Source organism: Micropterus dolomieu, linkage group LG13 (assembly GCF_021292245.1).
Source record: "Micropterus dolomieu isolate WLL.071019.BEF.003 ecotype Adirondacks linkage group LG13, ASM2129224v1, whole genome shotgun sequence".
Lineage (NCBI taxonomy): Eukaryota > Metazoa > Chordata > Actinopteri > Centrarchiformes > Centrarchidae > Micropterus > Micropterus dolomieu.
This window is the reverse complement of record NC_060162.1, coordinates 7,081,172-7,104,603: the sequence shown is the minus strand read 5'-3', so window position 1 is coordinate 7,104,603 and position 23,432 is coordinate 7,081,172. Positions and strand designations below refer to the sequence as shown.

Here is a 23,432-nt window from a genome sequence, read left to right as displayed (position 1 = left end):
TTGATTAAACTCTAGATTAAACTTGGCCTAGGGCCCATTGTTCAAAAGTAATCTGATCGGATTTCGGCTATCAGATTTGGATCGAATCCTGAAATGGGTTGTTCAAAAGAAAAAAAGGATTCTGAAATCGGAAGGGTGGATTCAGGGTGGAATTTAGGAACAAAATGTCATAAAACTTTCCAAATTTTCCAAATAATATGAACTTGATTTGTTTAAACTTTACAGTGATAAAGTAGACATTACCTATTAAGCCATTCAGTACAATAAAGTAAAAAAAAAAAATCCCCCAAGAAGCAGTCAATGTCAAACAAAACATAATGCATTTCATTTCAACTGTCATTCATTACTGTACATGATTTACAAAGGCACAATCTTCAGAGGCGATCCATTCAAAAGTAGTTTGCAACAATTACATCCCTTATTGTACGTCCAGTTAGTCCTTCATTCTGAGAGAACACTGGAGGTTTCTCCAGGTCTTCAACAGGCTCAGGTGCTTCATAAAAGTCATCAAAGAGACATTGCGCCTGGTAGCAATGTTGTGCAGAACAATACAGGCAAGTTTTATGTTGCACACTCCTTGTGGTTCTACTCGCAATGCAAAGCGCCTCTTCAGAACTCCATTTAAATGCTCAATTGCACACCTTGTTTTGCAATGAGCAGTGTTAAAGCGTGGCTGCTCAGGTGTGCTTGCTTGCTGCAATCTCGTCATCCTTTGGAAATGAAACCAGTTGATTGACCAAGTTGGCCAATGCAATTGATACAGCTTTCACCACATTACTCACAGGTGATTTGTCCATTATGGTCACGAACCACTTGGTAGAAAGTCCCAGATGCATAGAAGTGCAGAACAATGAGACACTGTTCTTCTACAGACAGACCCTGACTCCTTTGGGTCCTGCGCTGAAGGTGTGGCCTGACAAGGTCTGTAATGTACTTAATATTAGCATTCCCAAAGCGAAACCGAGCATAAAGTTCTTCAGTGGTGTATTGCTCTAGGGGTTTTGTAAGCTTAACATACACCCACTGATAGTGGCGATGGACATTACCTGCCATGCCAGTGCCTCTCTGAGAAAGACTGAATAAGATGGCTGTATTATTGGTTGTTTCAAACACACCCATCACACCTCAATAAGCTGATTTGCTGTGGCCTGTGTGAAATTATATCAGTCCTGCCCAAGGCCCTCAAACTCCATGTTCCCCACACCAAACAGGTAGAAACATGGACTCAAAAGGACCCAATTTCACTGTTGCAGAAACACACGCACTTCTGGAGTGTGTTAGGTGCCTCAATAGGAAGTTTTAATTCTACTAAGGGCGGAGAAGTAACAAAATCAAAATGGATATTTTAATGCCATGGGATCTGGCCAGAAGAGGACCACGGAGCAAGTGAAATTAAAATGAAAGAATCTAAAGGCCAGGGCAACAAAGGACCATGCTGAAGCAAAAAACAAGCCCAAACAAGCCCTTCAGGAGAGGTGATTACACAGATGTGGTTCTTGACATTAGGCAAACATTCAAAAGTTGTTTGTAGCAATTGCATCTTTTATTGCAGGTCCAGTCGGCCCCTCATTCTTAGATCGCCTCCCAAAAGTTGCTCCCTTAACTCTGAATGATCTTTATTTTAACTACTGCTCAAAATATCCACAGTGTTATCTGTGAATAATATATATTTGCTTGTTTATCTTATATTTGTTGTGGGTCGGGGGGCTGACTGTTTGCAGAAATTCAGAATGGAAGGAAATGTTTGTGTTGTTTTATTGTACATTTTCATGTACATGTCTCTTCAAATAAAAGTGACCCCATGCTGGCTGTTTTACCTGTTGGTCTTTATATAATCAACAGCATTGTGATATGTAGTCTCATTTAGATCACTGAAATCCAGATTTGGTAGTTTGGTTTGAACTACTGGGCCGTGGAGATCTGGCTGGGCAAGGCATGACGGATATGCCACTGAGAGTTCACCACTGACCAGTCCCTTTGTCAAACTTTGCATAAACACGAGTCTGTCCAATGCACTGTGGAAGGCTCATGAAACTCACTACAAACTGTAAAACTATGCAGGTTTGATCAAATATAAATCAAGATTAGGCTATGTTACTTGATTGCCTACTTCTCACCTCAGTTGTGCTCTGAAACACATTTCAATGTATGCTGCTAATGTTTAGCTGGAATATGAGAAAGTTACTGACCTGGCTCCATGTTGAAAACTGTCCATCCAAGTTGTTTTCTGGTTGAAGTCGTAAATTCCCGAGTTCGGAGTCGCCTGGAACGCACCATAAGCAGCGCCGGATGCTGCTCACTGGAGGCGGTCGGTCTGTCTCGCGCTTATAACATCAATGATGTAAAGTTTGTGCAATGAAAGAATAGAAGCGCCGCTTGATTCAACTTTATGATAGTAACGTTATTCAGAGGAAATTGGAAGTTCCCCTTTGAAAAGAAGTTATCCTGCTGGTTTATCGCGGTTCACCACATTAGGTTGCTGAGGCCAGGAATTTATTGGTTTCTAAGATGAAAGTGGCACACTTATGTTTGTTATATATTTTTTTGACAGCCTGTGTGCTGGTAAACACGTTTGAACTGTTCATAACGGCGGCTGTCGGTGTGGCTCTCGGGAGGATGATCTGGAATTACTTACAAACTGAAACATGCGATCCGAAATGGACAGCCATCAATGCAGCAGGTGAGTAATGTTTGCCTATACAGTTGAGCGGTGTGAATAGTTTGTTTCAATGCGACTAAATGGGGAAAATATCTGTAGGCCTAATCTTAATTATCTATGCTACTACATAACGTTACAGACACATCAATAATGAAAAGTCTGTGTGTTTTTACTGTCAAAACTGAAACTTGGAGAGTAATGCAGTCTGAAATATCCTCTTAGCAATGAACAATGTTTCCGGGTTCTGACACCAGCACCCATCATACAAGACACGAGGTGTTTTATTGCGCTGAAATAATTCTTTGTTTTGTTTGACCAGCAGTCCGATCCCCAAAGATATTGTGTACATCAAGGGTCCTTAACTACTAGGGCTGGACAAAATTAAATTCTCAACTCAACTCAACTTTATTTATAGAGCACTTTCAACACTACCAGTGGAACCAGAGTGCTGTACAGAAGGTATAAAATAGAAAATAAAAACAGAGTCAAAAAACACAGCAAACAAAAGTTACAAAGCATTATCAAACGCTAAAGAAAACAAATAAGTTTTAAGCGCACTCTGAAAGGTACTCAATGAAGGACAAGTTTTTACAGAGAGAGGAAGGTCATTCCAGAGCCTAGGAGCAGCAACAGAGAAAGCCCGATCACCTTTACATTTTAAACGGGATCGCAGAACCATGAGAAGCAATTGATCATTTGAGCGCAGAGATCTACTGGATTGACAGCGGCTGACTAAATCAGTAACATACTCCATGCAGAGACTTAATAACATACAACAACGTTTTGTATTGAATTCTGTATCGTATGGGTAACCAATGTAATTTAATTAACACTGGAGTAATGTGCTCTCTCTTCTTGTACCCGTTAAAAGTCTGGCAGCTGAGTTCTGAACGAGCTGCAAACGGGAGCTAGAAGCCTGACTCACACCCAGATACAGCACATTACAATAATCCAAACGGGATGGCACAAAGGCATGAACAACCTTCTCCATATCGTCAAAAGAAAGGATAGATTTCAATTTAGATATTGATCTAAGATGGAAGAAACTAACTCAAATTTAAGCTCAGAGTCAAAAATGACACCAAGGTTCCTCACGCTATACAGTATTTTCCCAGAAAACAACCCCAGGCAGTCATCATCCACATACTCCTTATTTCCAAATAAAATCATCTCGGTCTTATCCTCTTATCCTTAGTTATTCGCAAGCCAACATGCATGAAGAGACTGAATGGTACATTTATGCCCATGTTTCAGTGGTAAGTAAATTTAAGAATCATCCGCATACAAATGATACTGAATCCCAAATTTCTCAAAAGGGAAAATAAAATTGGTCCCAGTATAGAGCCCTGTGGAACCCCACACACAAGAGGGGTAACAGAAGAAAAATAATCCCCTAAACTGACAGAAAATGTCCTATCCTTCAAATAGGAAGAGAACCATTGTCAGAGGTGTCTAAACTGTTTAAAAAAAAGGGGGCTGAATAACCGCATGCTTAAAACTAACTGGAACAACACCAGATGACAAGCTGATATTCATAAGACACAAAATACTTGGGCCAATTGAATCAAGTACCTTCTTAAACAGAGAAGAAGGGAGCACATCACCAGGAGACCTGGTGGCTTCATATGAGCAGTTATATCATTAAGCTGCTGCAAAGAAACAGGCATAAAACTAGTTAATTTGTTCGTAGGGTCAACAGAAGGAATAAAATCAATGCTAACAGATGAAATCTGAGATCTAATTCTATCAACCTTACCAATAAAAAAGTTTAACAACTCTTCACACATGTCAGCAGAAGGAGTGAATGAAGGAGTAGCAGTAGGATGAAGAACAGCATTTACAGTAGAGAAAAGTACTCTAGAATTATTACAGTTTCTGGAAATGATGACAGAGAAATAATTTGATCTAGCCAATTTAACAGCTCTTTGATACTCATTCAAACAGTTCTTCAAAATCTCATAAGAGACTTGTAATTTATCTTTAACCCATTTGCGTTCAGCCCTCCTACACTCCTTTCTAAGAGCACGGGTAGTGCTGTTCATTAATTAAGTTCGTTAATTTCTTAGCCTATATCACTGTAAACAGGTTCCTAAAAATCATGTTTAATCATGTTACCCTTGTAACTACTTATATACTTGTATAGTCCAGGTGATATGTTAAAATTATGTTCACTTTTTCTTAAGCATGAAACTTTGGGGGGTTTGGGGGGCCTGAACATTTTCAGAAATGGAGCCATCGCAAAAACGCCTTGTGGTGGCCATGGTGACCATTTTACTTTCCACCATAACCAAATTATGTATATATCTCCTGAACCAAACATGGTAACACAGAAAAGGTGATGTCTACTCCTATATTGTGATGGTAAAGGATTGCAATGATACCATATACAACATCACAAACTGTTCGGGTGTTGTGTTAGAGTCCATAAGGGGAAAGCATTTTTCAATTGGAGCCTTGTGACAGTTGAACTGTCACTCTATTATCACGTTGGTAACAGGGCTACACTCACAGTAAGTAAAAGTAAAAATACACTTTCCTGAGAGTATTTGTTCTATATATATGACTGCATTATTAAAAAAAAAAATTATTACTGCATAACATATAAGTCAGTTAATAAAGAAACTGAGAAAATTAATAGCCATAATATTAAAGTGGGTGGTGATGGGGCAGTGGATAAGCCTTTGCTGTGAGAGACCTGGGTTCAAATCCACTGTGAGACACCATTGTGTCCCTGAGCAAGACTATGATATATGACCGAAATATGTCAGAAGCTATAGCTGTGTTTCAACCAAAAGAACGGTATCTACGTACTGTAACTCCAGATTCACAAAACCCCTGACTCTTCTGGCAAAATCAAACACTTTCCTCAAAACCATTTGATCTGTGCTCAAAATAAAACAATGCTTTCAAAACATAAACACATCCAGTCAATATATAAACACTCATCAGAATTCATTAGATACTACATGAGAAAATTAAGAACACAGCGTCCAGGGCATGTAGTTACAGAAAAACTGTTTTCATAGCATATATAGGGAATCATTTAGCCATAAATAAAAGGAAATAATTCACAACTCATACTGTAAGTACTTCAAGTAATACAGTATTGAATGTCTGTATTTTCAGCATAAAAATAAAGTAAGCCCAAAGAACAAAGACAACTCTAAATGAAAAGCGTATTACACAAAATATTGTGCAATCGCAAAATCAAAGTCAATGAGAGAGTCATTCTACCTCAGCATCCCGTCTTTGTGCTGGTTCCAGCCAGAGGACTTTGTCCACATCACATGCAATGTTGTCCCTTTCTAGGCAACGGGGGAAGAACCCTCTCGTGTGCCGGATCCAGCCTTGACAACACTCCACACCTATGTCACCACAGGCCAATTCCATTGCCTGTAAAAGATTTACCCTTGTATATGGGTTACGGTCATATACCTTCGATCGCTACGCAGAGAAAAACTCTCCTATTAGGTTGAGGAAAGGTCTGTATGGTGGAAGGCAAACATTCATGAATCGCTGGTTGATGTTGAACCACTCACGTATTCGGACACCACGGTGAAACCTGACATTGTCCCAAACCACAACATAGACAGGATGCACTGCCTGCTGATGATCCTGCTGCACACGTTCAAAAGAAACATCCCGAAGACCACCCAGAAATGTGAGAAGATGGTCAGTGTTATATGGCCCCAGGGTTGCATGACGGTGGAGAACCCCCCCATTGCTTATGGCTGCACATAGGGTGACATTGCCACCACGTTGGCCAGGGACTTCCACAATGGTTTTCAAAACTATGTCTCCTTTTTTCAAAACTCTACACACAATTCTCCCAACTGCTCACACAAAATGCAAAATACCTCATATGTCCTTTAAAATGAAACACTGCATTCAAAATGTCCTAAACACATCCCAAAATGAAGTATTGGCATCAGATGGCAAACACCTTTTTCAAAATAATAAATAATTGGATATACCATGCGCACACTGTTGTTCTAAATCAAAAGGTAATTTGTCTTTCACAGGCGTGTTTGTACATTTCCATACAATGTTGTAGAGTGAAACTAATCTGCTAAGATGTACTGAAAAGTAAACTGTTAACACTTATTTGGAAAATCAGTTATTTTGTATTTTGTATACAGTAGCATCCAAGAAATGAAACCCATAAACATATGTAAACCAAAAGTATAATTTTTACTTTTATTGCCAAAAATTAATACTTATTTTACAATAATGTACTGCTGAAATAACCAATATATTGTTCCAACCTGTTCTAATTTCTGAAGGTTCAAATTATGGACGCCACTGTAAAGCTTCTCTCATGGTCAACCTGTGGTCACATGATCAATAAATGTGGCCCTAATCTCATCAGTGATGGCTCTCCTTCCTTCTCTTCTTTGCCCTCGTCCTCTTCCTCCTCTTCCTCCTCTTCTACCAACTCTTCCTCCTTGAACTTTTCCTCTCTGTCCATTGTTGGCATCCATTGTTCAAAACAGGTAATTTGACCTTTGACCTATGGATAGGTCTACTGTATATTAAAACAGTGATTGGTTAATGATCATTTAAGCAGTTAGTGTTTACACATGTGAGGAGGGGCTGTGTGACCTGGTGAATAAGTGCAGCATTTTGATTGGTTGTCTGACAGATCACTTCCTGTTAGAATTTTGTGTTGGTTGTGTTTAGGTTGAGAATTGTGTGTAGTGTTTTGAAAAAGTGTTTTATGCGTATGCGTTCAAAAACTGAGTGAAAGGACGAGAAATAGCTAATGAGTTTGGAAATTTGGGATGAGGTTTTGCTCTTTGAGTGAGAGGTGTTAAAAATTGTGTGAAATGTAAAGATTTTGTGTGGAAGCAGTTGGAAAAAACTGTAAAAGAGATAAATAAATAGTTTAGTAAGTGTTACAGAAAGACATACTTCTGCAAAAGTGTATTTAAATGCACTCCTGATTTACACTACAATATAGTGCAGTTACAGTAACAGTATAGTACAATAACTGTAGGCTAGAAACTTGTACTGTAAGCATCAGTGCTGAAAGTGTACACTTACTTGCACATACTGATATCGTAGATCTTTGACTCTTTCTGAATTGCGCTCAAAGGGTACTCTGTACACTTGCTTCATGCATACCCTGTTGCGATGGAGGACACGGCCAATGGTAGAAAGGCTGACACTGCTGATTCCTTCAACAACTGCTTCTACAACTATTTGCTGTATTTCACGCATGTTGTGTGTAAACAATGACAGCTGTGTTGTAGTTGTGTTTAACTTATTGTTTAACTAATTGTGTTGCGGCGTTTGTATTTGCGTTGTGGCTTTTTTGTTCGTGTTGTGGCTTTTGTAATTGTTTTGTGGCGTTTGTATTTGTGTTGTGGATTTTTTGTTCGTGTTGTGGCGTTTGTATTCGTGTTGTGGGATTTGTGTTCGTGTTGTGGCTTTTGTATTAGGCCTGAAACCTACGGGTCACCGTAATGGGTAGATGCTGGCATGTAAATGTGTTCAGGGCGGGACTCTTATCAAATGTGTAAAATTTGGTACAGATCTGAGCATGTACAGTCAAGTTACAACAACTGTCATGGCGAAGAGTTTAACTTCACCGCCACATCATTAACTGCAAACTCACAAGTTTCACAACGTAGCTTCATCCATGTGTTAAGGGTTTTCTGGGACAGTTTTGAAGTTGTATGTCCAACCTTGTAGGCTTGGACATATCATTTCGTAAAAGTTACTTCCTGTTGCCAGCAGGTGGCGCTTTGACTTTGAGTGAATATTGGCATGTGGATGTGTTCAGGGCAGGACTCTTATTATGCATATCAAATTTGGTGCAGATTTGAACTTACTGTTTCATCAGTTTTCGACGACACACCTCGGGCAAACCGGTCGACTGGTAATAACCGTACAACTTTTAATTGTCAATGGGTGTAGACAGCAAAGCGAAAATCTGTCGATCTGACTAATTCCCTAGGAGAAGGTTGTTAAAGTACAAAGTGTGTAAATCGCCAAAAATGACCATTAAATCCAAAACGGCTTCCTGTTGGGTCTCTGCCATCGCTCCAAGAGGCGTTTTTGTACATTTGGACATGATACACGTACCGCAGAAATTTCGCACATGCACATTTTGTGCCCAGGCCCTAATTATCCAATCTACTATAGAGCCTGTTCTCATCAATTACCATTCATTCAATCATTTAACAATCTAATTTGACTAAATAGAAAACTAGAAAATGCATTCAGTAGATCTCAGACCTCCGCTTACAAGGTGTATTGTGAGTCGGCCCAGGCTTCCTGTGGAGAGTAATCGACCAGAGTTTGAAATGAAAGTGACTTGGCGTTACGGAGATGAATGGATGTCTATGGGAGCGTTATTTTATATACGATTAATAACGCCACCTAAAGGCCGATTGACACCAAACAACCATTGTAAACCTAAGATATGACATGACTTCATGTTTTTAGCATTTTGCACAAAGATTTGTTAGCTCATAATTGGAACGATTTTTCTTCTTTTAGCATTAGACCTGTTAGAATTTACTCTCCAATTTTTTAATTGTTTTTTTTTCTTTGTTTGGGTGTCATGTCTTGGCTTACTTCAATACACCACTCTCTTAGTTTTTGATACCTTCAGAGATACAAATATTATAAACACTAACACTATGCTAGGGCTGGGCGATATGGCCAAAAATGATATCAAGATAAAAACATTTCATATCATTCGATATCGATAATTATCACGATAAATGTCAAATCATTATTTCTTTCAAGTTTAAAGGCTGATTTTTGCCCCTAAGTGAAAATCGGTGAAATGTTTCTTTATGTTCAGTATGTGCCAAACAGTGTATCACTTAACAAATCTGAGGCAGACCATGCAAAACTATTGTGACAAAATCTTTTTCAACACATATGCATTTCTCAACAAAACAAATATTTTAATAGAAAAAGTAAGTGCTAATTTCTTTGTGGTTCAAATTAATTAAACCAAATATTTATTGACGATATATTGAACATTTATTATATTGTTATTGAGGAAAATTATATTGCAACAATTATCATTGTTTTATTGCCCAGCCCTACACTATGTCAATAGTGAAAAAGAATTTAACATCAAACATTAGTGTAAACAGAAAGCAGATTGTGTACTCCGCAGTTGTGCAGTATGAGTATTCGCAGCTTTGCATGGGCCTACAACAAGGTGGAACTATTACTGAAAGTAACAGGGAGTCCCAAGTGATTTTGGCGGCGGAAAATAGACTGGGAGTCTTCGCAGAGCAAATACGGCAACATGCACAGTACAAGTATATAGCCTAAGTTTTATTTGCACAGTACACGATACTTTAATATAAACACCAAAACAAAAACACTTTCAGTAGCATCGTGTTTTTGCTTTGCATGACTGATAATACCCAATCAGAAAGCCTAATATAAGAGTCTGTGTCATCGTTTTCAAAGTATTTTTTTATCACCTTTCAGCACTAATACGCTAAGCTGGAGTTTAGCGTAGTTTAGCGAGAACGAAAACGGGGTCGCAGCTTTTTCAAACTTCTCTGTTTTAGGTGTTCAGATTGGCCATTTAGTCTGGACGGGAGGTACAAATGTACCACAAACTCATTAGGAAAGTGTTTACTGAGGTAGAAAGTAAAGTCAGAAGTAGGGTAATTTTACCGTTATTACAACCGTACTTCTTTTAGCAACCAGTGGAGACGCTCCCTGCTGGCCATTACAAAGAATGCAGGTTTAGGTTACTTTTGCATGGCTTCACTTTTCATACCCGGAGTTTGCCGCTTAATTAAGATTAGAGAAATTACATACACACACTCGTCACAGTACTACAATCCTTAATTGGTCAACGGTGCAAGCGAGCTCTCCTGTATCCTGTTTCTGAGCCCGAGCGAATGAGAGAGCGAGCGGCATAATGTGACGAGGAAAGTTAGCGGAGAAAAATACTTGCAGTAAGTTTCAGTCTGGCAGTAAACGTACAATGAAGTTCACAATGTGCCAGTTAAAAAAGGCTGTAGTTTCCCCAACAGCTGGAAAAGTGACGGCAGTTAGCACTAGCTAACATCTCCCCTGGGCAGCACGTTTTTTGGCTGTTATGTAACGTTAGCTAAATTAGTAACAAAGTAATATTAATTAGCTCAGCTTTATGTCATTGCTAAATTACTTGCCAAGGGTTGAGAACATCAGGTACAAGCGTAGACTAAACTGGTGTACAGCTCTGTCCTGTACACAGACTGGAAATCCTGATAATTATATTTCAGTTTTCAGAGGAGTCTGACAACTGGTTGTTAAAGAAATGAGGGACCATGGAGCTGAGGTTAATGAAGTAAATTAGGGACGCAAACTAGTCCTTTTAAGCTAATTAGGAGATGTTTCTTTTGGATTTTAATGCGCAAATGAAATGCTTAGTCATTTTCTAGAGATCCTGTATGTATAGAAAAAAAAAGATGCATCGATAATCATTTTATAATCGAATTTCAGCCCTCTGAATTGTAATTGAAATGAATTGTGAGGTGCCCAGAGATTCCCACCCCTAGTTTCTAATGCACATTGTTTTTTGTTTTTTTTTAAATAATCATAATCAAACATTTATTGACAATATATTAAACATTTGTTATATTGTTATTGAGGGAAGTCATTTTGCAATAATTATTATAATTAATATTGTTTTTTTGCTCAGCCCTTCTGATCTAAAACAAAAATATCTAACAAGCAATAGAAAACTATTCTGATATTAATCACTGTAACATCATAATTCATTACCGTAACAGGCAACAAATGGCACGGTAATGAAAGATTGGTGTTACGGCAATGAATGCACTTTAGCTTAGCTAGCATAAAATGGCGGGAAACACAATGACTTAGCAAAAAATAATACTCCATCACTACATTCCCACACTATCCTTCGTATTGTTATGTTCAAAATGAATATTTGTTAGTGAAATATTAAATACTACATTGTTAAGGTAATGTACACCCATGGTGGGGTAAGAGGGGTGTAAGACAGCAAAAGTAGAGACTTTAGCTATCAGATGTTAACAGATGATCTTGCCTTGTAGCCATCTTGAATCTTCTGTGTCTTTCAATAACACTTTATTTATAAATATATCCAGTCGTTTTGAGAGATGTGAAAATGTGTTACGGCCATATATGGAAATAATGTTTTAGAAATGTATCAAAATTGCTATTGGAAATTAATATTATTTTAATAGAGACAATTTTTCAATGTTTTTTAATATATTTAATATATTATTAGTTGTGCTGTAAGAGAGCAAAATACAAAAGTTTTGTTCGGACACGTTACGGTAATGAAGTTTATAATAAAACAAATAAATAAAAAATACTTTTTAAAACTAATATTTGAAAACAATTAAGTGAACATTGAAGTAAAAATTGTGTACTTTAACATTAAAATTTGTTGAGAATCACCCATATAGCAAGCTTTTTAAATAGCACGAGAATCCGCACAACTCACTCTCTCCTGCTGTGCCGCCACTCGAGGTGCACCAAATATGACATCCAGGGTTTTGTCAAATTGAGGTTGACCCTCCCTTCTTATTTTAACTTGATGGTTTGATCTCTGTCATCACACGCGACTGGTCACATGCATAACTAACACATATCAACACAGCGGTACATACTCTTAAAAAGCTTGTTCAACAGAGCTGGTTAAATTTACACTCTCCTCTAGCCTGATTGACAGGTCACCATGGTAACAACTTGTCTGACAATCATTACATTTATTCATTTAGCTGACGCTTTAATCGAAAGCGACTTACAATTACTATACATGTCAGAGGTCACACGCCTCTGGAGCAACTAGGGGTTAAATGGCCTCCCACACCAAAGGCAAGCCTCTTATCTATGCGCCATCACCACCCCAAGCACAAGGTAGTCCCGCCCTAAAGCATACCCTGTTTTATCTTCTATTTTCCTCTAAATGGGATCATAATTCACTAAGTAAACATGTTGTATTGAAACTAATGACTGAGACAATAAACTCACTAGAAAAGTGTTTTCTTAGGGAATAAATCAGGTGAGAAGTAGGGTTGTTTAACCATTATTTCTAATGGAAGCTTTGCAACCACTAGAGTCTCCCTTTGCTGGCCGTTAATAATGCAAGTCTGAGCAAATTACTGAGAAGGTATGAATCAGTTTTTCACCACATAACTTTTCACAAAGTATTTTACAGAATATCTTGAAACTAATATGAAGGCATTTTCATCAACCCTATCAAAAACAAATGAAAAAAAATCCTATTTTGTATTTGTAATACATATTTTAAACACATGTATCATAAATACTTTACTTTTCTGGTCTTATAATCAGCTAGTATTGGTCACCTGTAAAACACTTTCGCTATACAAATTAAGGTTGATTTGATATAGCTATTTAATGACTGTGGCTCTTTTTTTAAGCTGTCATCTAATAACAAAATGGATCATGATGCCAGATGAGACGAGATTTTGGTGGCCACCTCAGCTAAAGAATTTCCTGACGGCAATGCTGAGAAAGGTTTCAATAGTCCTGTTGACTTTTTGTTCTGCACTCTCCAGGTCTCCAGGCTGACCTGGAAAGCAATCTGTTCGGACAGCACATTGCCTCACGCATCGTCCTGAAAGCTGTGAGTGGATTCATGAGCAACGACAACCCGAAAAAGCCTCTGGTGCTGTCTCTGCACGGATGGACGGGCACAGGGAAGACCTATGTTAGCAAGCTGATTGCTGAAAACATTTATAAGAAGGGAATGGACAGCAGCTTTGTTCATATTTTCATCTCTAGTTACCACTTCCCACATAAAAGTGAAATTAAGACCTACAAGGTATGATAATAAGTAGACACAATTCAAACACAGTTCCTTCATCTGTTTTGCCTCCTATGTGAATTAAATATACTGATGTTTGTCCTCAGTCTCAGTTACAGCAGCGAATCAAAGACAGTGTCACCAACTGTGCACGCTCCATATTCATCTTTGATGAGATGGACAAGATGCATCCTGGATTGATTGACAGCATAAAGCCGTTCCTGGAGTACCACAACAATCTGGATGGAGTTTCTTTTCGTAAGGCCATCTTCATCTTCCTTAGGTAAAAGGATGAAGTATGGCCACTATGACTTTTCTTGTTACTATTTATTGGCTACAGTACCCTGCAGAGGTTTTAGGCACTTTAGATGTTAAGAAAGTTCATCTTCCTCCTAGCAATGGTGGAGGAGAGCTCATCAAACAGACAGCTTTTGACTTCTGGAAAGCACAACGAGGTCGAGAAGAGATTGAGCTGAAAGACCTGGAAACATCTATCTCTGAATCTGCATTTAAAAATGGTTAGTAGACTACTTCTTTTAGTCCTAGTCTTACACAAAAATAAATTTTATGAAAAACAAAATAATTAGCTCTCTGAATCTCCTCCTGTAGGTGGCTTGTGGAATTCAGATTTAATTTACAAGAACCTGGTGGACTTCTTTGTCCCGTTTCTGCCTCTGGAGAAACGGCACGTTATCCAGTGTATCAAGGCCGCGATGAGAGCCAGAGGATGTCCACCAGACCAGAATGTGGCCGACAAGATGGTCGAAGATTTAGTTTATGTCCCCAAACCTGAGAGCGTTTTCTCTGCCAAAGGCTGCAAGACAATAGAGAGCAAATTGGACTACTACTTCGAATGTAAGCCTCTGCAGGATGCACAAGGTTAATATTTATAGTTAATATTTATTTAGGGGGTACTCACACTTGGCAATCCATACCTTGCCCGAGCACATTTAACCCCCACAGTGTGGTTCGTTTAACCAGTGTGATCACTGTGCTGAACTGTGCCCGGGCCCGCTCGAAGAGGTGGGCTCGAACACGGTTAAGCTGTCCGTGCGATATTTACTACCAGCTATTTGCTTCGACAACCCAGCTGTGATCTAACATTAACATAGCTATCCTTATTAGATAGGCTCATTTCATGCTTGCTATTAACTTTTTTGACAGTGTTGTGTTGGTGAGATTTGTGCAGCTGTGTTCATGAGAAAGAGAGAGAGAGAAAGAGAGAGAGAGCGGGAGCTAGCAAGCAAGTGAGACGAGGTGCTGAGTGAATATATATGCGGCACGTAGCTCTGCAGTCAAATACAATTTTGAATAGGCCTGGTAAAAAAACACACAAATAAATCAATGTATGGGAAACAATGGAGTGATGACTTAAACATTCTCCAGCTTGGTGCTTCCATCTTTAGGTGCAATGTGAGTGCAGGCCAGCTGGGGGAGTGGTCCGGGGTACAATTGTTCTCAGGCACGGGACAAGGCAACCGGGCCTAGTGTGAGTACGCCCTTAGTTAACAAAGAAAAATGCCCTTGACTGAGGAGAGGAAGGCAAACGAAGCCTTCACACTTGTATCTTTGCACAGTACTAGTAAAGGTTTTTTGACAGGTGTGGTAAATTAGGAATGCTTTCAAAAAAGACATTAGTAGATTGTGTTTATCAATTAACAAAATACAAAGTGAGTTAACAGAAGAAAAATCTAAATCAAATCAATTTTGGTGTGACCACCCATTTCCTATTTTGCTAATGTATGTATGCTAATGAAATGTGTGCGCCATATATGTCCAGTGCAGGGATTGGTCGAAGGTTTATGTGTATAAGGAGGTTTACTATCTGAGTCTCTAAGAATAATAAATGATTGGCTGCTGTGTGATTCATAAACGGAAATATTGGATTGCATCAAACATTAATGCATAATATTGTGTCTGTATGGCAAATCTATAAAGAGAAAGAAGTGTATGAAAGAAGGAGGCCTGCAGAATCAAGATGTTGGCCGACTCTTATTTATGTGTCTTGTTCTTGAATCGCATGTCACTGTTATTCCTGACATGTCTGGAGCAGAGCGGGACAACGACAGGATTTGTCACATTTCTGTTACTTTTATATGATATTGCACTAACTAGAGATAACTAGAGAGAGGCCCGACTCGCCTCGACTCGCCTCGCTTTTGTTTGGTTTTTCATTGTGGAAAAGTTGCACCTGCTTCCGGGTACTTTTTGTCGTATCACCACCTTCGAGGTTCCAAGCGAGCTGAGGCGATACTAATTCGTGAGGTGAAAACACGGCAGACTATTGATTGGTCAGAGAGAATTGTCACAAATCACTGCGTCATTATTGCGTACGCAAGACAGAGGCCAGCAACAGAAAGTTTTATATTTAACAGTTTTTGCATGTAATTTCATCACTAAATCCACTTCTGCAAAGTTTTGAGGTGAGAAACCAACTGTGTAGATTTCGAATATTGACAGTTTTACGAAAAGTGATGGTGGAACAAAAATGTGAGACGAGGAGTTCCACAAGTGGCGGCGGGGGAAGCCTGCACCAACCGGGAGGAGCTCCTGAAGCCGGCCAGCCGCCCGCTCATAGGGCCTGATTTACTAAAGGTTTGCGTGATGGGGGATTATGATAGCATGATTTTTGTATTACTCAGGGTAACCAAAATTATTGTGTTTTCTTATATTGATCTCTGATGTATTTTATAGGTAGAAGTTTATATGTTAGTTTATCATGTATTAAACTAGACCTGATGTGTGTGTTTTTTGGAGAGGTGCAGAACAGGGGGTCACTGCATGATCAGATAAGGACACCCCTCACAATGGGTGAGGGGTAGTTTGGAATGTGGTACAAACATCTCTTCTCCAAGATATCTCATTTCAGGAACTACGCTCATAATCTGCCAAGCAACAGCATGGCGATTCGTGGAGTCAGAGGACAAACATTGGGGTCAGAGGATTTGGGCCAATCATGGACTGACCTACACTTCTGTTTTATTGTTTTATGACATGATGACGTATACTAAAACACTGGGTCAGGGAGAGAGACCAGGACCAAGGACTACACATAGTTTAAAAAGGGTAATTTAAAGTCACGGTCCAACAGTGTGTAAAAACGTGCAAACTTTATATCACCAGCAAATTAGCACACAATGTGATCTATCAAGCCTAAAAGCAATTTCACAGCCTCTGTATTTAATATGTTTGAAAGGAAGGTGCAAACCGCCAAGTGTTGTGCAGAGATGGCTTCTGTTATTGTTGCCAGAAGGAGACACAGCCATAATGAAAGAAAATGTAGAGAAATTAACAATATTAGATAATATCATTCTATATCAAATGTATAGAAATAAAATTATTTTATTTTATTTATTCAATGAACTATATGAATAGACTTGGCTGAAGATACTGGAAGATGTTTCGTCCCTCATCCAAGGGACTTCTTCAATTCTGACTGACTGGAAACCTGGAAAGTTTAGCTTGCATGTGCCATTCTTCTTTTTGTTTATAATGTGATGAGCTTTTATCATCAGGGCAGGCCTGCGAAATAAAGATGTTAATATTGTTGCAACATTTGTCAATTAACGGTCACAAGGATAGTGTTTGTCTTTACACTTGTTAAAGCACTTTGTAACTTGTTTTTGAAAAGTGCTCTACAAATAAAGATTATTATTATTATAGTGTGACTAAATTGCAATGGGTTTCAGAACAAGTGAACTCTTTGGGACATGTGATCACTTGAAGGCAAATCCCTCTATGCCAAGGTTCCAAAACGACCAAAAAACAGGTATAGAGAAATTAATTTGTTTTGTAAACAAAGGATCCAAAATTATGCTAAATTTAGGCACCATAAGCTGCAGTGACTCATGGAGAAGGCCTAACTAGCAGCCAAGACTGAAATGATTTGGCCAGAGGAAGCTGACAGATAATTCCCTGACTTAAACAAGAAAACAGCGCTGCATACAAAGCTCATCTATAAAGCCTGACCAGGCCTTTACATAGACTATCGATGAAAAAAAAAACTTTTCCATGACATCTGTTTTGACTGCAAGACCATACAGAAAGACAAAGGGGGGCAGATAGGAACTTGTTAATGATGCTTTATAAATGATATGGACAATCTTTGATTACGTGTGTTTGGCATTTGGTTCTGCAGCTAAGTCTGTACTGGCTAAGGTGGATGTTGTTCAGTGCCAGGGCTCTGAGGATATGCACTGGGGCATTCCGGACAGCGCCGATTCCAGCGTTGCTAGTTGAGGCAGGTGAGGCTACACTGAGACTGCGACGGACAAAATTAGTATTAAATTATTGGGCAAAATTAAAGGATTTGGAACAGCTCTTCCATCATTTTCCATGCTAGAGCAGTGCTGAGAGATTGAAAAGGGGGGGAATAGGATTAATTGGGACACTTATATAAAAATAGTAAATCTTTATTTAGAGAAGATGGGCTTGAGTGGGATAGAGGTAGGGCCGTCGGTATGCTGGCCAGCTGTTCCTCGATGGTTATGGCCAGAAGCTGACATTGATTTGTCTATTAAAGAGGCCATACAGATCGGTGAAATGGGAAATCCTGCAGTTTATGCAGAGGAACACCTAAGGAATAGATGGAAGTACTATAGAAGTGTATATACTGATGGGTCAAGAGACCCTGAAAGTAAAAGAGTGGGATTTGGCTTGTATGTTCCTCATGTTCAAATCTCTCAGTGTAGAAGAATCACTGACAGGATTTCAATATTCAATGCAGAATTGGTTGCATTATTGTGGGCACTGTGGTGGGTGGAGGAAGGGGGCTTGGACAAGGATATACTATGTACAGATTCCTTATCTGCTTGATGGCATTGGGTGGCGGTGAGGGTCGTAGGGCTAGGCCAGACATAATTGGGGAGATTTTAATAATGATTTTTAAACTGGAGAGGCAAGGGTGTAGTGTGGGTTTTCTTTGGGTTCCATCACATGTTGGGGTCAAGGGTAATGAGGTGGCAGACCGGGTAGCTAAGACAAGTTTGAGCAGGGATAGTGTAGAGGTGCAGGTGCCACTGGGTAGGATGGAATGCTGCAGCATCCTCAGTGAGAGATTAAATCTTCTATGGCAACAAGAATGGGATGCAAACAAAAGCGGGAGAAAGCTGTACAACATTCAACCTGCAGTACAGCTCAGAAATAAAGGGGCCATGCCTCGGACGGATGAAGTTAAAGCGACAAGACTAAGACTGGGACATTGCGGGCTAGCAAGTGGACTGATGCTAGTGGGGAAGCATATAGATGGCAACTGTGAACACTGTGGAATCTTGGAATCTATACAACATGTACTAATTCACTGCCCACTCTATGCCAAGCAAAGGAGGGAATTATTCATAGAATTAGGCATATTTTCCATCAGAAGACTGCTAAGTGACAGGGGAATTCAAAAGGAGAGATACAGGGAATTAATAAACTTCCTTAAACCCACAGGTCTATATCACAAGATATAGCTCTTAGGTAACAAAGTATGGCGATACTATACCGGTGGGAGGCAGTAATGCACTAAAACAGTGCCGAGACTGCCGGGAAAAAAAGAAAGAAGAAGAAGAAAACCACGGCCTGCCCCGCCCATCAGACTCCGCTGTGTTGACTCAGCCCACGTTAGTAAACAATTTGACGCGCTCACACCCATAACAGGCACACTGTGTGTGTTTTTTAATTTTTGAGCTTTAAGTTTGATGAAATGCGAAATGAAGCCGAAGAAGCGACACGTCCTGCTGCTCTGGATGCTCGTCTGCTCCGGCATGACGGAGGCGATCGAGCCCATCAGCACCAGCATAGCGGTCGGCATGGCTGCGGCTCTGACCGGGTTTCTAGCTAGCTACCAGAACATACTCTACTATTTCCACGAGTGCTGTCGACCCGAGTGGATTTCTTTCAACAGGACAGGTAAGCTAACAAAAGGAGGGAACTTATCCAGCTAACAACTAAAGTAAGCCACCACATTTGATTGTTTTGTCATCTTTTCTTACTTAATAACGGCTGTTTACTGGCTGTTATCAGCGATTGTTTTTTTTAAAGTTAGCCGAGCGGGTGCATCGGTTACACCGTCTGTTATCTTAATAAGAACCTAAATTGTATACGGTTAACTGTAATACTGTCAATCTATTTTATTATAATCAACATTGTTTAAACATGTCTGATCATGTTGTGTTGAACAGAGCTTTGTGTCGCGGGTGTATGACGTGTAAGCTAAGGAAGTTCCCCGTTGTAACGAAGCTAACGTTAGTTAGCCTGCTGTAATAGCGCGGGTTCACGGTCGTATTGTTGTTCTTTTACCTCATAAAACGACTGATGTCAGGAATTAAGTGGTTTCGACGATGAAAGTGGCACACTTGTATTTGTTGTTGCATATTTTTTCGTCAGCCTGTGTGCTGGTAAACGCGTTTGAGCCGATTACAACAACAGTGGTTTTAGGTGTCGGTGCGACTCTGGGGGGCATCATCTGGAAATATTTAAATGAAAAATGCGATCAGAAATGGATAGCCTTCAATTCAACAGGTGAGCACATGCAGCATGTGAATGTGTACATAGTTGCGAGGTGTGAATATTTTGACTAAAAGGGAAACATCTGTAATCTTAATTATTTAATTACGTGACGTTAAAGCCACAACGGCAATGAAAGTTAAGTGACTTTGGTGTTTTTTTTTACCGTCGTAAACCGTTGAAAAATAAATTGGAGAGTAAATTTCCTCTTAACAATAACCACCGTTGGCCCATTCCGGTGTCGTGCCGAAAACTGATTGCCGTCTGCTGGAGCTGGATTGCCCAGTCTCTTCAATCACTTTCTGGCAAGTGAAATAGCCTACTGCATTTTTTGGGTTGTATTGGCCATTTAAAGGTATTTTAAGAGGTAAAAAGTACTAGGTGAGCTATAATCTGTCAAATATAACTCTTCTGAATGAAATCAACTAATTTCAGGGCAGAAACACTTTTCAGCATGACACCTGTCTCCATTAAATTTGCGACAATGCACACCACGCTTCCCTAAAGCCAGAGGCAACGTCTTCCTTGCTTGTTTTGTTTTGTTAATTTCCTAAAGATATTTAGTTTACTGTCACATAAAACAAAAAGTGCAGAAAATCATCTCAATTGAGAATCTGGAATTAGGCAGTGTTTTGAATATTGCTCTTTAAAAAATCACAATCAAAATAGTTGCAGGTTCATCTTGACTAATCCATTTGCAGAATCATATTTCAGCACTTAAAATTAATCCTTTTTTATGTAATAAAACCTGAAACTTGAGAAAATGTGCAAATTTCAAACAGCAGAGACCTACGTGGTCTTGCACCAGCCTGTTTTGGCGTATGTATGAACCAGGACAGACCCTTGCACTGGCAAGACTCTTAGTTGTCTGGGGATGAGATAAGATGAGCCTTGATTGATTCCCAAATTCAGAGCTGAGAGCAGATTAAAGTGTTGTGTGTTTAAACATAAACTTAAAACTTACCTCTTCAGCCTTTTGATTTGAATGTTTATGCCCGGGAACTTCATTTAATCATATTCTTTTTTCAATGTGTGGCATTTCTGTTTGTGTGCATCAGTCCAATACCATTCCTGTTATTATATATGTGTAACGTCTTATTATCAGCGAGTATCTTTGATACACTTTCACTATACAAATTAAGTTTAATTTGATACATTTAATGACTGGCTCTTGTTTAAGTTATCACTTAATAACAAAATGGATCATGACACGAGATGAAACGAGATTTTGGTGGCTGACCAACTCAGCTAAAAATTTCCTGAGGGAAGTATTGGGAAAGGTGTTTCACTCAGGTGTTTGCAGCCACTAGTCCTGCTGACTTTCCGCTGTGCACTCTCCAGGTCTCCAGGCTGACCTGGAAAGGAAACTGTTCGGACAGCACATTGCGTCACGCATCATCCTGAAAGCTGTGAGTGGATTCATGAGCAACGACAACCCGAAGAAGCCCCTGGTGCTCTCTCTGCACGGATGGACCGGCACAGGGAAGAACTTTGTTAGTAACCTGATTGCTGAAAACATTTACAAGGAGGGAATGGACAGCAGCTTTGTTCATGTTTTCACAGCCGAGCTTCACTTCCCACATGTGGGTCAATTGGATACGTACAAGGTATGATGACAAAAATGTGTAGAAACCAATTTCTTGAAATGAAACACAGTGACTTTGTTCTGTTTGATCTACTGTATGAATTTAATCTGCTGCTTTTTCTACTCAGTCTCAGTTACAGCAGTGGATCAAAGGCAATGTCACCAACTGTGAACGCTCCATGTTCATCTTTGATGAGATGGACAAGATGCATCCTGGATTGATTGACAGCATAAAGCCGTACCTGGACTACTATGAAAAGCTGGATGGAGTTTCATATCGGAAATCCATCTTCATCTTTCTCAGGTAAATGGCTGAAGGCATTCCCTAAGTCTGCAAGTCAAAGTTTTTCATTTGAACCACGGAAAGATATCAATCCAGGGAACAGAAGTGTCACTTGTTTGTAGTATGACATTAATAGCATGTACTGAAAAGAAGAAGGAAAAAAAATGGCTTAGAATAGTTGTATTGTAATAATGCATTAAGAAAGGTCAATTGGAGGTATGAAATTGGAGGAGCTGTATGCCACATTCACTGCTACTAAATGTCGCACTAGAGAACTAGTATCTCAAAAACAAAAAATTTGTCAAAAACAAATGAGTGCTCCAGCCCACCAGACTCCATTGAGAAAAACAGTAATTTTTCCTCGCAGGTCATCATAAAACAGACTTCATTAAAACTAGATAGAATTGACCAACTCTGGTTTAGTCTAAATAAACACTTGATTCACAGCTTTAGATGGGAAAAGAAACAGCCGTTGTATTGCTCTCCTTAAAGCTAACAGACTCGTTTGCACCAGCATCCACATGAGGCTGGACCAACTCCAGAAACAAAGAACAGAGAAGCTCAGATAACAACACACACAGAGGGGATGTGATGTCATTACTCCACTACATATTTACATAGCTTCACTCCTGTCCCATCCTGCTCCCACAAAACTACTCCCGTCCCAATCTCAAAAGAATGAGTCCCGTCCCATCCTTTCCCCATCCCGTGATGAATAGTGAAATTGACTCCCATCCTGCAGGAATCTCACAAGAATCCCTGTCACAGGATTCCTAAAAATTTGCTGCTGTATTAATGTTCATCTCCTTTACGGAACATTTAAACTGAGCATTTACTAAATTTTCTTTCACTTAAACAACAAAATGTATGCGCAAGAACATAATGCTAAACTTGGTGATGTTTAATGTAACTCTAGCAGACTTTTTACAATGGTAGTGATACTATGTGCTCAGTTTGAGGAGATGGTTTTTTTAGAAGTTGCATTTGACAATAATAAAAAAAACTGATGCATTCATTGTAGAACATTTTTGAACCAGTTTGCAGTGTTTGAGATATATTTGGTTGCAATATGCTCTGTCCTGCTTATATAGTTCAACCTTCACTTTCAATATTTTTTTAAGAAAATACCAGCAAATTATTAATTCTAATAATCTGTGAAAAGCTGCAAAGAGGTGCTACGCTGAAAAGCTAAATAACAGCTTTGCAGCCAACGACCCTGCGTCAGTGTGGAGAAGCCTGCGGACACTCACAAACTACAAGAGACCATCCCCCAACACTGCTGGTACTCAACGACTGGCAGACGAGCTGAATGGTTTCTACTGTAGGTTTGAAAAGCCCAGAGTCACACCTCTCCCCCACTCCAACACCATCTTCAAACAGTCACCTTCCCCCTCTGTCTCCATCGTACCTGAAAATCTGTGCAGACCAGCTGGCCCCCATCTTCACTCAGATCTTCAACAGATCACTGGAGCTGTGTGAAGTTCCCTCCTGCTTCAAACGCTCCACAGTCATCGCGGTCCCAAAAAACCCTCCATCTCTGGACTAAATGACTACAGACCTGTCGCCCTGACATCTGTAGTCATGAAGTCCTTTGAAAGACTGGTGTTGGCCCACCTGAAGGACA

At 39.5% G+C, this 23,432-nt stretch overlaps 2 protein-coding genes across 3 annotated transcripts in view; both read left to right on the top strand.

Moving 5' to 3' along the window:
- The first annotated feature begins 2,608 nt into the window (after positions 1 to 2,608).
- On the top strand, positions 2,609 to 15,144 carry LOC123981919 (torsin-1A-like). The gene is made up of 5 exons (XM_046067163.1): positions 2,609 to 2,680; positions 13,204 to 13,469; positions 13,559 to 13,734; positions 13,848 to 13,969; positions 14,061 to 15,144. The coding sequence occupies exons 1-5, from the start codon at positions 2,617 to 2,619 to the stop codon at positions 14,333 to 14,335; spliced, it is 903 nt and encodes a 300-aa protein (XP_045923119.1). The 5' UTR covers positions 2,609 to 2,616; the 3' UTR covers positions 14,336 to 15,144.
- A 3,854-nt stretch (positions 15,145 to 18,998) lies between these two features.
- Positions 18,999 to 23,432, top strand: part of tor1 (torsin family 1) — an 8,771-nt gene continuing 4,337 nt past the window's right edge. The window contains exons 1-3 of one of the 2 annotated variants that reach the window (XM_046066097.1): positions 18,999 to 19,343; positions 21,282 to 21,547; positions 21,654 to 21,829. In XM_046066097.1, coding sequence (XP_045922053.1) covers positions 19,133 to 19,343; positions 21,282 to 21,547; positions 21,654 to 21,829 — 653 coding nt within the window. In that variant the 5' untranslated portion in view covers positions 18,999 to 19,132. Of the gene's footprint in view, positions 19,344 to 19,653; positions 19,956 to 21,281; positions 21,548 to 21,653; positions 21,830 to 23,432 lie in introns of those variants that run through there. The other variant, XM_046066098.1, reaches the window with a different exon arrangement.